Source organism: Protopterus annectens, chromosome 10.part0 (genome assembly GCF_019279795.1).
Source record: "Protopterus annectens isolate FY-2018-M chromosome 10.part0, PAN1.0, whole genome shotgun sequence".
Lineage (NCBI taxonomy): Eukaryota > Metazoa > Chordata > Ceratodontiformes > Protopteridae > Protopterus > Protopterus annectens.
In genome coordinates this window covers 53,293,135-53,306,102 of record NC_056744.1, presented here as the reverse complement: position 1 = coordinate 53,306,102, position 12,968 = coordinate 53,293,135, and the positions used below count along the sequence as shown (strand labels likewise).

The window sequence follows — 12,968 nt, the reverse complement described above, 5'->3', positions numbered from 1 at the left end:
TGTCTAACTGGGCGATTGACATGATCCTGGGGTGAATCTCCCATTCAATTGTCAAGGTTCTTTTTGAAGAGGGCCAAAGAGCCGCTCAGCTTGGCATGTATGGGCAGTCTATTCCAGAGTATGGGGAGTCTCTGGGTCAGGAACCTATCCCTCCAGCATGTTTTGTTCATTATGATGACCAGGTTTAGATCCCTGGAGCATGTGGCTTTGAGGGATTGGGATTTATTTAAGTGTAGCATGTCCAACAGCTCTGGGTTTGACTTGGCCTTGTATGTTAAGCAGAGATCGCCTCTGAGCAGGCGATATGCGACAGAGGATAGCTAGAGTTTTTTTAGACGGTCAACATAGGGCTTCTGCTTTAGACTTGTGATTCTTTTAGTGAGGTATTTCTGTGGCCATTCCAGTTGTTGCAGATGTCTTGTGAGGTACTTACCAAATGGAGCGTTGTACTCTATATTGGGTCTAATGAGGGATGAGTTTATCTGTAATGCCCGAGTGTGGAAGTGTATCAAATGCTTTGCCAAGGTCCTGGTCACATTTTTGAAGAAATCCATCAGGTTTAACCAGCAGGATCTGTCCTTGACAAAGCCAAATTGGGTTGGATCCAGAGTTTGCAGTTCGCCTACGTCTTTATATACAAGGCCCATGATGATACGTTCCATGGCTTTACAGATGAGGCTGGTCAGACTTATGGGTGCATAATTCCTTGGGTCTGTTGCTAAGCCACCTTTGTGGAGGGGAATAACTGTTTCTGTTGTCCATTCTGCAGGAACAAAGTCAGTGGTTAGGCTGTGACTGAATAAGGTACTTAATGGTGATGCTAGTTCATGTTTTAGTTTTAGAAGACAGCCTGAGATGCTATCTGGTCCCATAGAGGCTGTGTTTTTGCCTCAGACAAGGCTTTAATGACCTGCTCTTTGGATATGTTGGGTGGAGGGGAGTTGAGGGCAAGGTCTGTGATTAGTTTGGAGGGGATAAGGGAGTGAAAGTTTCACCAAATCTGTCCGCTAGCAGGTTTGCTACCTCTGCGGGATCAGTGTGTGTGATACTGTTAGTCACTGGTTCGGCACATGATTGGGTCCTACCTTTTAGGCTATGTACGTAGCTGTAAAATGCCTTATCGTTATCCCTGGCTGTAATTACTAAAGTTTTTCTCAAAGTTACCATTACAGGATTTGACATGTTCTCTTATTTGCCTGTTGAGGCTGTGAAGGGTTGCTTTTCCATTGTTGAGGCCTTGCCTTAGTTTTCCTAAATAGCAACTTTTCGCATTTATTGTAAAGTTTGTTGATGCTGGATGTCCATCAGGGTGGCTTTTTTTTTTTTACTTGGGGCTCTGGCTTTGATTCTGTTTGGAAGAGCTGAGTCTATACACTTATACAAGGCTTTAGTTACCACTTCCAACTGGGGGTGGGGCTTGGAATGCATTTATACATTCCCCTAACAGGGTATAGTTTGCTTTGGTGAAGTTGTTTAGTCTGAATTTGCCCTTTGTGAGGTCTGGTGTTAGTACCAGTTTGAAGGCGACTGATTTGTGGTCAGATTTATCTAATGGGGGTCTGACAAGTGCAGTGGTGCATCTGTTTGTCATGTTAGTGAGGATCAGATCTAGTATATTTGTTTCTCTTGTTTGGGGTTTGAACAATTTATTCCAGGGAATTTGAGTTAACAAAGTCAAAGAACTTTTACACTAGTGAGTTACAGCTACAGTAGGTTTCTCAGTTGATTGTAGAATAACTGAAATACCACATGACCAGACTGTTTGGCAATATTTGGATTGACTCCAGTTTGGTCAAGTAAGCCTTGTGTGTATCATGATCCATACAGGGGGATCTATAACTATGACTTCAATGGGAGTCTTACCCACAGTAATCTGAACTTGGAGTAACTCAATGGAGTTGTCCAGTCTAACTAGTCGGGAGGTGAATTTATCTCTAATATAGACAGAAACACTGCCTCCTTTGGTTCTCACATGTTCGTTTTGCAGTCTGAAGGTGTGAAAGGCATTGTAGCCTTTCAATGACGGGGTACTCTCTGAGGCCTTGAACCAGTGACATTTGCAGCTTCATTAAATTTGTATAAAGTCCTGAAATAAATAAATAAAAACAAGAAATTTGTAGTAAGACTGTTTAACTAAAGTATGAACAGTTTTGGGAGAAGAATGCTGTAATGAAGAAATAGAAAATTATCATGAAAAAAATAAAAATGTGGAAGATACAGATTGATGAGAGATAAGATCAGAAAACATGGTATAAAAATATAATGGTACGATATTACTGCGTTAACCCATGGAAAAATATACCAGGAAAAAAAGATTAAAGCTATAAAAGAAAGAAATAAGTGGTACAGTAATAAAGTAGAATGTCAGGATTTTTAATGGAAACTGGGAATAAAGAAATTACAAATGAACGCAAATATGCCTTATAAAAACAAATGTGATAGAATATTTGTGTATTGTGCTGAAGAAGAAACCACAAAGCATGGTTTTTTGAAATGTAAAAGGGTGGAAAAATTATGGGAAAATTATGTGAGAAAAACAAATTTTGGAGAGTTAAAAGACGTAAAAATGTAAATACGGATTTACCCGAGTATGTACATTATAAGAACAGAAATAAAAAATGTAAAATAAGAATGGACAAAAGTTGTTTTATGTAGTATGGATGATTTGGAATGAGAGAGTAAATGAAATTATGTTTAATGGCAGGTGGATATTATCAATAACATTAAGAAAAATCAGATCCGCGGTGGTTCTCCCGTTCGATTCTCGGCTGGAGTGCGGGGAGTGCCTTCTGCATGGAGTCTGCATGTCTTCCCCACGGTTGGGTGGGCGTTCGAAAGACATGCGTAAATGGGCGTGCCTTCATTGAAGGTTAAACGTTGAGCTGGCACCTCGGCGTTCGTCAAAATCTGCCAATCATTAGCGGACCGGAGTTTCGCTGTGGTGACCCCTAACCGGGAAAAGCCGAAAGACAACAACATTAAGAAAAATCAGATGGTTATAAAAAAAAAAAAGAGTGGGGGTCTAGTTTGAATAAAAATGCATAAAGATAAAAAAATAATAATGTATAAGGATGTAATTATATAAGTAACTGTATAATTTATAAATATGCATGATTCTAAGTAAAAATGTAAATTTGTAAATAAGATATAAATAAAGGACCCCCTACTCTTTTTGACAGGTGCCATGGCATCTTTTACATACATCTGAGGTACCACCAGCTCAAGCAGATGGGACCTCATTTAACCTCTCATCTGAAGCATGGCACACTTTGGACAGCAGCAACCCTGATGCTGTACTGCTGTGTCAGCAATCAGTCTGCATGGTGTGGGAATAAAACCCACAGCACCTTCTGCATCAAAGATGAGTGTGCTACCTGTTGTGCCACTGACAATGAGTTTGTGATATGTGGCAAGAAAACAAGCAGAAATTAAAAAAAAATGAAAAGTGCCACATGGCACTAATTAGCTAGGTAATATGGTGACTAAAAGTGTAGGATAAAGTGAACATTAGAGACCACCTTGTACTTTTTACTCCCCTCTTCTGTAGTTATGTGGCACTAAAAAAAACTGCGCAGTTAAATATTCTGTTGATACAGTCCAGTGTCCCACTCAAGAGGGAGGTAGTTTGATCAGCAACTGATGCGTGGTACATGAAAAAAATGTCACTCAAACCAGTACTTGGCAAGGTGGAATGATCTTGAATGAAATGTACCAAGCCCAAAGTTTACTAGAAGTTCCTGGAAAAATCCATTGACAACTTGGCTGTATTTTGGCGTTTATCTACGGTGGTAAGCAATGCAACACAAAATAAATGCTAGGTGTCTTAAAGGAAAAATTAATTCTCTTTCTTCATGTCATTATACACAAGTAGCTGGGGATCATAAGAAGTGATATATGTTTTTTTTTAATGTTTGATATGTTGAGGATTCAACATGCACAGTTTGTCAATGAAAAGGGATGCTGACATTTAGGGTTCAAAGGTGTGTGTGCTCAGTTAGACTGCAGTCACTTAAATGAAGTGGATCCTTTTATTTATATATCCAGTACAAGCTGAAAGACTTGATGCTTAGCTAATTGAACAGTTTGAACCTGTACATACCCCTTGTAGCCTTAAATGAATCATAGTTTTAAAATGCAAGAGTACTGCTTTTGGCTTGTAAAATAATGTATTTAGTGAAGATTAGTCGCAAAGCGGGATATTTCTCTACTGGAAATAAAACAAATACACAGCTACAGAGTATGCAGCTGCGTGCTTTGTTTTTCTTGTGCCCCATTAAGGTGCTAAATATTGTACTATACTTGGACTTTTGTTTCACCCCCTTATCTTAGTCATTGTACAAATTTTTAGTGCCCACTATAGTCTGAATACTGTGCTGTTATTCAAACTCACTCTGTGTGTCAAGTAGAATTTAATCTGAAATCAGAATAATTACATTAGACTAAACAAAACATGCCACCCCTCCAAAAAAAAGTGTGAAATGCATATGCACACACACACACACACACACACACACACACACACACACACACACACACACACACACACAAGTCATATCAACAACAGGTTTTTTTTTGGATTCTTACCTTGCTCTTGGTCACCTCCTTGCAGTGTTAATATTTTCTTGTAAAGGCTGAATGTCTTCAAAATAACTTTCCCCCTTTTCTTGTCAAACATTGCTTCCTTTAATTGTAACAAATACATAATTTTTTTAACTTCTGTGCAACAAGAGAATATAACTTAAGTAAAGATGGTTTAGGCATTGCACATTTCTATTCAGACATCCACTGCATATACAAAATATCCACTGTATACATAATGTTGCTAAGAGAGCAGTAAATAGGAAAGTATATTAGACAGCCAATGCAAAACATGGACATATCATTGTGCACATGCATATACATATATATATATATATATATATATATATATAAATCATAATTTGATAGAAACATACCAATTTTGTTAAAAGTTCATATTTACACACTGGCTTAATGGTGCAGAAGACTAGAGTTCCACTAATGGCCCATGCATTGATGGAGGTGACTGCAGGAATCAGCTGAAGTACTGGCACAGCAGTGATGGAGATGGCTGAGGGAGTCGGCTGATGCAGTAACAACAGAGATGGAGGTGGTGGAGGGAGTCAGCTGATGTACTGGCATGACACTGATGGAGGTGACTGAGGGAGTCAGGTGATGTACTGGCAGTGGCTGATGGAGACAGCTGATGTACTGTCACAGCAGTGATGGAGGTGGCTGAGGGAGACAGCTGATGTACTGGCAAGACATTAATGGAGGCGGCTGAGGGAGTCATGTGATGTACTGGCACCGCAGTGATGGAGGTGGCTGAAGGAGACAGCTGATGTACTGGCGGTGGCTGAGGGAGACAGCTGATGTACTGTCACAGCAGTGATGAAGGTGGCTGAGGGAGACAGCTGATGTACTGGCACGACATTAATGGAGGTGGCTGAGGGAGTCAGGTGATGTACTGGCATGGCAGTGATGGAGGTGGCTAAGGGAGACAGCTGATGTACTGGTCGGCAGAGATGGAGGTGGCTGAGGGAGTCTGCTGATGTACTGGCACAGCAGTGATGGAGGTGGCTGAAGGAGTTAGCTTATAAAGTAAAACAGCAGAGATGGAGGTGGCTGAGGCAGTCAGCTGATGTACTGGCATGGCAGTGATGGAGATGGCTGAAGGAGTCAGGTGATGTACTGGCACGGCAGTGATGGAGGTGGCTAAGGGAGACAGCTGATGTACTGGTCGGCAGAGATGGAGGTGGCTGAGGGAGTCTGCTGATGTACTGGCACAGCAGTGATGGAGGTGGCTGAAGGAGTCAGCTTATAAAGTAACACAGCAGAGATGGAGGTGGCTGAGGCAGTCAGCTGATGTACTGGCACAGCAGTGATGGAGGTGGCTGAAGGAGTCAGTTGACATAATAGCACAGTAGAGACGGGGGTGGCTGAGGGAGTCAGCTGATGTACTGGCACAGCAGTGATGTCAGGGGATAAGGGCAGTTTTGCTTTCCCATGTACAGGAAGACAAGCTTGTTCAAGAAGTAAATATACATCAGCCGAGCAGTATGAGTGTACAGAAGTGCAGACTTACAGAGGTAAAGCAAAGCTGGGCATTTCACTGTGCCTGCAAACTGAGAGTAGAGAGCTGTCAGCTGCTACTTGACATCTCGCCCACTGTCACTTCTCCCTCCTGGCATCTTCCAGTATTGAGTCGGAAAGAACAAGGGCTGGATGCAGCTCTCACATGCCCCCACCCGGATACACAGTAGAATCATGTCAGGGTCACCAGCTACTACAGATATCATAAATGCATTATTAATATTCATCACATGCTGGCCATGTCTCTAATGAATATTAATAATGCATTTGCACAGTTGGTGGAATAGAAAGCATGTTAAATGTGATGTCCTTTGTCTTACTAGTTTTACTGCAATCCAGCAAGCAAGAAACCTGAATGTATACTTTTCTTGCTACAAAAAGTCCAACCTGCACAGTATAAGTTGCTACATAATTATTCTAGAACCACCAGTTGATTTGCACTCAATCAGCTAAGACTTTTGTTAAGCAACTCCTGATTACAAACTCTGACTTTTGTGCATAACGTATTTTTTCCTTCTCTTTTCTTATTTTTTCCTGATTAGTGTACTGCAGATGTATAGGGACTTGTGGAAATAAACTCAGGGGAAAAGTCCAGACAGACATGTAGTGGCTATACAAGGAAATAGATAAATGTTATGTATCACGCTGTAGAGTGAGGAGACATTTTTACATATTTCTGAAAATGCACTGAAGAGTTATCTTACTGGTGTTTTGGCAAAATGTGCATCCATGATCTTGACAGCAAGGGTTCTGGAATCTGGTCTGGTCACTAGGAGGGCACAGGGAGGAGGTTGACTGATGAACCAGCAGAGTTCTGGAACTGAAAGACAGATTATCACCAATGCACGGGTAAGGTGCACGTCACTGGGAGTACCCATGGCAACATATTTGCAGAATGCGTATGACATTGCACATTCATTTTCTGGAAAAAATACATGGCGGTAGATGATAACAGGCTCTGGCCCATGCAATGGCTGATGGGATGGCAGACGATGCATTTGATACACACTTAATTTTTTTGGAGAGTAAATAATACAGTGCTCATCCATTAAGACTACAAATATGTAAAAGGAAGGAAAATCTACAGAAATGTGGCTGCATAAAATTTTATTAGTTCTAAGTTAGTAAACCTGCTAAAAGATATACATGATTTACAACATCACTACACCATAAAAGTAGTGAAGTTGTGAAAAATAGCAAAAACCGTTAAGGTTAAAACAAACTATAGCATTCTGAGAGAAAAGGAACTCTTTGATGTATAATTTGTTTTAGTTGTTACAATATTGTAATATTTATTGCAATGAGAAGATTTAAGTCACTAAACAAATGGCAGACATTTGAGTTTCAGGCTTTCATTCACAAAATGCATGCTAATGGAAAACCTTTTTCTGGAGCAAGTTTCTAAGTTTACGAAACAGCAATATTGAATACCCCTAGTTTTGGACCTTTTATTTTTGATTTTGTCCAAAACTCTTGTGCTAAGAGGTCGTGAGGTATGGATAAATGTATAAAATCATACATTTCTTGAGTGGTGTTGTGAGTAAATATTTTATTATTTGTGGGAGTACAAACTCTGCCACTCATTAGCATAATGTGCTGGACTACTAATGTATGCATGATGTCACTAGCAAACCTGCAAGTATGTCAGTCATGCCTCACCTGCATATTATATCACACACAGTTCAGTTGTCAGTCATGCAGGAAACACCCACTTCTGAACAGCTCCACCCAGGGGGTACTAGAGATGTATTAAGTACACGGGTTGATACCAGACACAAACAAACTATTTGTAAGGGCAAAGGGGACAAAAATGCATTTAAAAAAAAAAAATCATACCAGTGTATTCCAAAAATATTCCTAAGGCTTCAGCTGCAAAACCAGAGGAAGGTTACAATAAAAATTTAAAGATCCTGGTAAGGTAGGAAAGATAAGAAAATGTAATATTGGGAAGAAGACAGATCCAGCAGATTGCAAACCGGGCGGTTACTTGCCTAACGTTCTATAAAGTAATGCGGACACTCAGAAGTGCAATTACTAACTAATGAACGGTCAGTGAAACAGTGACTACTGAAACACACTTTTTCTTTCTGCACCTGCACCCCCCAATATAGGGGGTGTTCCCCCAACCCCTCATACCGGACCCTTAAATATACTAACTCCAGTTTTGCTGCATGTCTGAGACCAGTAAATGCACTCAGTAACATAATCTCAATATTTATCCAAAAATCATGCCAGTCACCCATTTGTAATTGTACATTAGACTGGCAATCACAAATAACTTAAGAGTTAAGATGGGTACCCAAAGTAAGTAATCCACAAACAGGGAATAAAAGTAATACAGTGTGAGTTTTACATAACAAGCTAGCCAGTGACTTTATAAAGGAAAGCAGTTTTATAATAATGTGGGACAGTCAGTGATTATCTATATGAATCCAAATGCTTGACAACAAAACAGAACAAAATTTAGACCATACTGGAAATATTGGTGGTTTTGATGCTACTATGGAAAAATTATAGCCTGTAATCAAAAACTGAATGTTTTGTACAGTTATTAATGGAGATGAAAAACGGAGGATAGTAGTGCTGCTTTGTGTAATGAGCACCAAAATGTATAACCTGTTGTGCAGTTTACTATCAACAGAAAGACTGGAACCATCTAGTTATCGTGAAACGAACTTTGTCACAGACGAATTTACTGGACCAGTAGTGGTGAATGAAAAAAAAAATTGCTAACCCATACTGTATAAAAGCAACCTTGTTGAATGCAAGACAATTTTTGTTAAGCCACTAGAAATCCATGTTTTTGTGGAAGGTAAAGTCCCCACATCCCTTGTGATGAGGGCTTTCTGCCTTATGTACCCCCTACACATAACACAACCTGTTTACCATTACTGCAGCTCAGAATAACAATATTTATCCTTTATGACAGGCCTGCATGATTTGCACGTCTGCCAGTGTGCTGATCACTTGTCGAACTGCATCTGCAAAGTACCTGCAAAGTACATCACACTAACAAACAGTGTTGCTACTAAGACTGTGATTAAGAACAGCAGCTCGATTTATGAAGCAGCAATGCGTCACCAGAAGGCCAGCATTAAGACCATTTATCCAGAGAGAGAGAGAGAGAGAGACTGTCAGAAAAAGTTTTAATATTAAATTATCCCTTTGGTACTGCAGTATTGATGAAGCCTGCTGCAGGGGATATATACGAGTTATAAAAAAGCTGATGTAAGCTGAAAGCAGTGCTATCAATGGTTCATAAAATACACAAAGAATTATACTTGCTTTTGTTCTGGCAAGATGATGCATAATGAGAAGGACTGCTGAGTTAAAGGGGAAGACTAGAAAATGTCATAAATTAGGGCATGTTGAACAAGTTTGCTGAGGTAATAAAAGGCATGCCAACAGTAAATGGAAAGCATCACTCCAGTCTGTGTCATGATACTCAAACACACTCTAAGCAAATACTATCTATCCAAGAAGCTTATTTCAGTTTGTGTATGAATGTAAACTGTAAATATTCTATTACTACAAAAGCAACCCTAAGAGACTGCTCATAATGCATACATTACTGTAGTCCTATATATGTAATCTATGCTCATAATGCATACATTACTGTAGTCCTACATATGTAATCTATTGTACAAGATGTGTAACAAAGTCAAAAATGTGGAGCTGCGTATATGTGTAACAAAGACTTAAATGTGGAGCTTTTCTTCCTGGGCCTCCGCTGAAAATGGGTTATGTAACCCAGTCAGACTATTCCGCTAAACAAAAGTCAAATAAATAAATGACACAAAAAAATAAGGGCTGCTGTTGTGTATGACATACTGAAGACACATAATGATGCGGATTAAGGAAAAACAGGAGGTGATACAATTATTCGGAAAAGATGATTTGTTATATGGATTATCTCTGAGGTTGCAAGAGTGAAGATGGAAATTAAAATAAATACAGGACCAGCGCTGATTATAAGTGGTTGTTTTAATCAGTCACCACAGGGGAATAAAGTGTTGTTCAAGAAATAAACAGGTGAAAAGGATTAACCAAAGGCAAAATACTCAAGCCAGAGATGTATGGCAAAGGTAAAGGTATTACACCAACATTAGACATATATGCACTGATAAAAGAATACGCTACTCTTTGGTTGAGAATGACTATGAAATTCCAATGGACTCGCATTCCATTATGGCGCTACAAGTACTATGGCAAAACTGTAATGATAGCTCAAGTACTGAAAAGCTCTTTCCGCTACTGGCAAAGTTACACTAAGCCTTTGCCTATGAATATGTTACTTTGACAGGAATAATGGCACAAATTAAACTAGGTAACAGTGCTAGCCCAAAATTTCATACTTCTTATCCTGTCCCACATGCACTCCAGCCCAAGGGGAGCTAGAATTACAGATGCTGGAGTGTACTGATATACTAAGCAACTGTTTGATATTCTGAGACTCGTAACTGCAAGCCTCAGAATACTAAGACTGAATGATCAAAAATGATGGCTTGTGCAGACCAAGTCTAAGAGGTTTCTTTCTCTGAATATTTCTTTTTCTCCGAGATATGGAGATGGATTTGGTACACTTCATAGGTTGGTACTAGGCTATCGGCCCTAGGGCCTATACAAGCCTAGCCATAACAATTCCCTGGATATTTCTTCCCACAATATTTACTACCCTGGACCCCTGTCTAGCAGAGCGACTGACGTGATCCCAGAGGTGAATTTCCTATCTCCCATCCAATCGTCAAGGTTCCTTTTAAAAAGGGCAAGGAGGTGCTCTGCTTGACATGTATTGGCAGTCTATTCCAGAGTATGGGGAGTCTCTGGGTCAGGAACCTATCACTCCAGCATGTTTTGTTCATTGTGATGACAAGGTTTAGATCCCTGGAGTGTGTGGCTCTGAGGGATTGGGATTTCTTTAAGTGGAGCATGTCCAACAGCTCAGGGTTTGACATGGCCTTGTATGTTAAGCAGAGATCATATCTGAGTAGACGATATGCCAGAGTATAGCTGAGTAGACGATATGCCAGAGTATAGCTGGAGTTTTTTTAGACAGTCAACATAGGGCATCTGCTTTAGGCCTGTGATTCTTTTAGTGAGGTATTTCTGTGGCCTTTCCAGCTGTTGCAGATGTCTTGTGAGGTACATACCAAATGGGGCGCTGTACTCTATAATGGGTCTAATGAGGGATGAGTACAGTGGGACAATGACCTCCTTTTTTCTGGATGAAAAGCCCTTAGTGATTAGGTGTGCCACACAGAAGGATTTCCTGACTGTTGTAGCGATGTGGTTATTGAAGGTGAGACCACTGTCCACCTGTGTCCCTAAGTCTCTCATCACACTTTTGGTGTTTAGTGTACTGCCACCTATATGGTAATTCATGGGTACATGTTTTTTTCCCAAAGGGGATAACTATACATTTCTTGGCATTAAGCTTGAGCCCATGGCTCTGGCACCAAGCATCTGTTTCTGTGAGGCCCTTTTGTAGAATATCCACATCATTTGTGGATTCAATAATGGCTCCCAGTTTGCAGTCATCTGCGAACTTTGTTAGCCGGAGTCCCTTAGTGTTGGCCTGTTGATGCTAAACAACAGCGGTCACAGGACTGAACCCTGAGGTACTCCACTTGTCACCTGTCTGGAGCTGGATTTGGAGTTGGCTACTTTTACAGTCTGGGTTCTGTCAGTCAGCCAGTTGGCAACCTATCCAGTGACATAGGGATTTATGCCCAGCTTAGTAAGTTTATCTATGATTCTAGAGTGGGGGATGGTGTCAAAGGCCTTGGCGAGGTCCAGATAGGCTGTGTGGACCGCCTTACCTTCATCCACATCTCTGGAGACTGATTCAAAGAAGTTAATCAGGTTCAGGAGACAAGATTGGCCCTTCTTGAACCCAAACTGGGTGGGGACCAGTGTTTGAAGGTTGCCAATGTTTTTTTTTTTATAAGTTCCATGACAATGCGTTCCATGCCCTTCCAGATCAGGCTCATCAGACTGATGGGACGGTAGTTCCCGGGATCCAAGGCGGGTCCCCCTTTGTGAAGTGGGATAACTGTGGCTGTGCGCCATCCATTGGGCACGAAGCCTGAGGTGAGGCTATGATTAAACATGACACTTAGGTGCCAGTTCATTTTGTAGTTCATGTAGTACACAGCCCAGGATGTCATCTGGTCCCATGGATGCTGTTTTCTTAGCATTGGAGAGTGCGGTTTCTACCTGTGTGGCTGTGATTTCTGGAATTTGGCACTCTTGGTATTGAGATGGGCCCTTGAGGGGGTGAAGTTGGCACTAAATCGTTCTGCCAGGATACTGGCAATATCCTTGGGATCAGTATATTTAATGCCATTCTGCTGTAGCTCAGAGCAGATCTGAGCATTGCCATTTAGATTCTTGACATAACTATAGAATGTCTTGTGGTTGTCTTTGGAATCTTTAGCAATTTTATTTTCGTAACTTGCTTTGGAGGATTTTATGAGGGATCTCAGCTTCTTATTGATACTGGTAAGGGAGCTTTTTTGCATCCTGGGATTTTCCTCTTTTCTGCAACAGTTTCTTCCTTCTGTTGTATAGTTTGTTTATGGCAGGGGACCACCAGATTGGCTTTCTTTTTTTGGAGGAGAGCGTCTTGGTTCTATTTGGGATGACACGATTCATGCACGAGTGGATGTGCTCGTACAGTGCCTTAGTGTAGGATTCAGCAGTCAGACTTTCAGCTCCCATCTGCATGAGTGTCATGAAGTTTGTCACTTCTGACTTGAGTAGCATGAAGTTGGCTTTGGAAAAGTTTTTTTACAAAGGTTTCCTTACTGGGGGGTGGGGTGGGATGTGGATGTCAAGGGTGATTAACTTATGGTCAG

At 40.7% G+C, this 12,968-nt stretch overlaps 1 protein-coding gene across 2 annotated transcripts in view; it reads right to left on the bottom strand.

Annotated features, from left to right (window-relative positions):
- Positions 1-12,968, bottom strand: part of LOC122812941 (cytochrome b-245 chaperone 1) — a 209,844-nt gene that overhangs the window by 94,974 nt on the left and 101,902 nt on the right. For both annotated transcript variants that reach the window (XM_044085014.1, XM_044085013.1), the window contains exon 5: positions 4,585-4,681. In XM_044085014.1, coding sequence (XP_043940949.1) covers positions 4,585-4,681 — 97 coding nt within the window. The remainder of the gene's footprint in view (positions 1-4,584; positions 4,682-12,968) is intronic.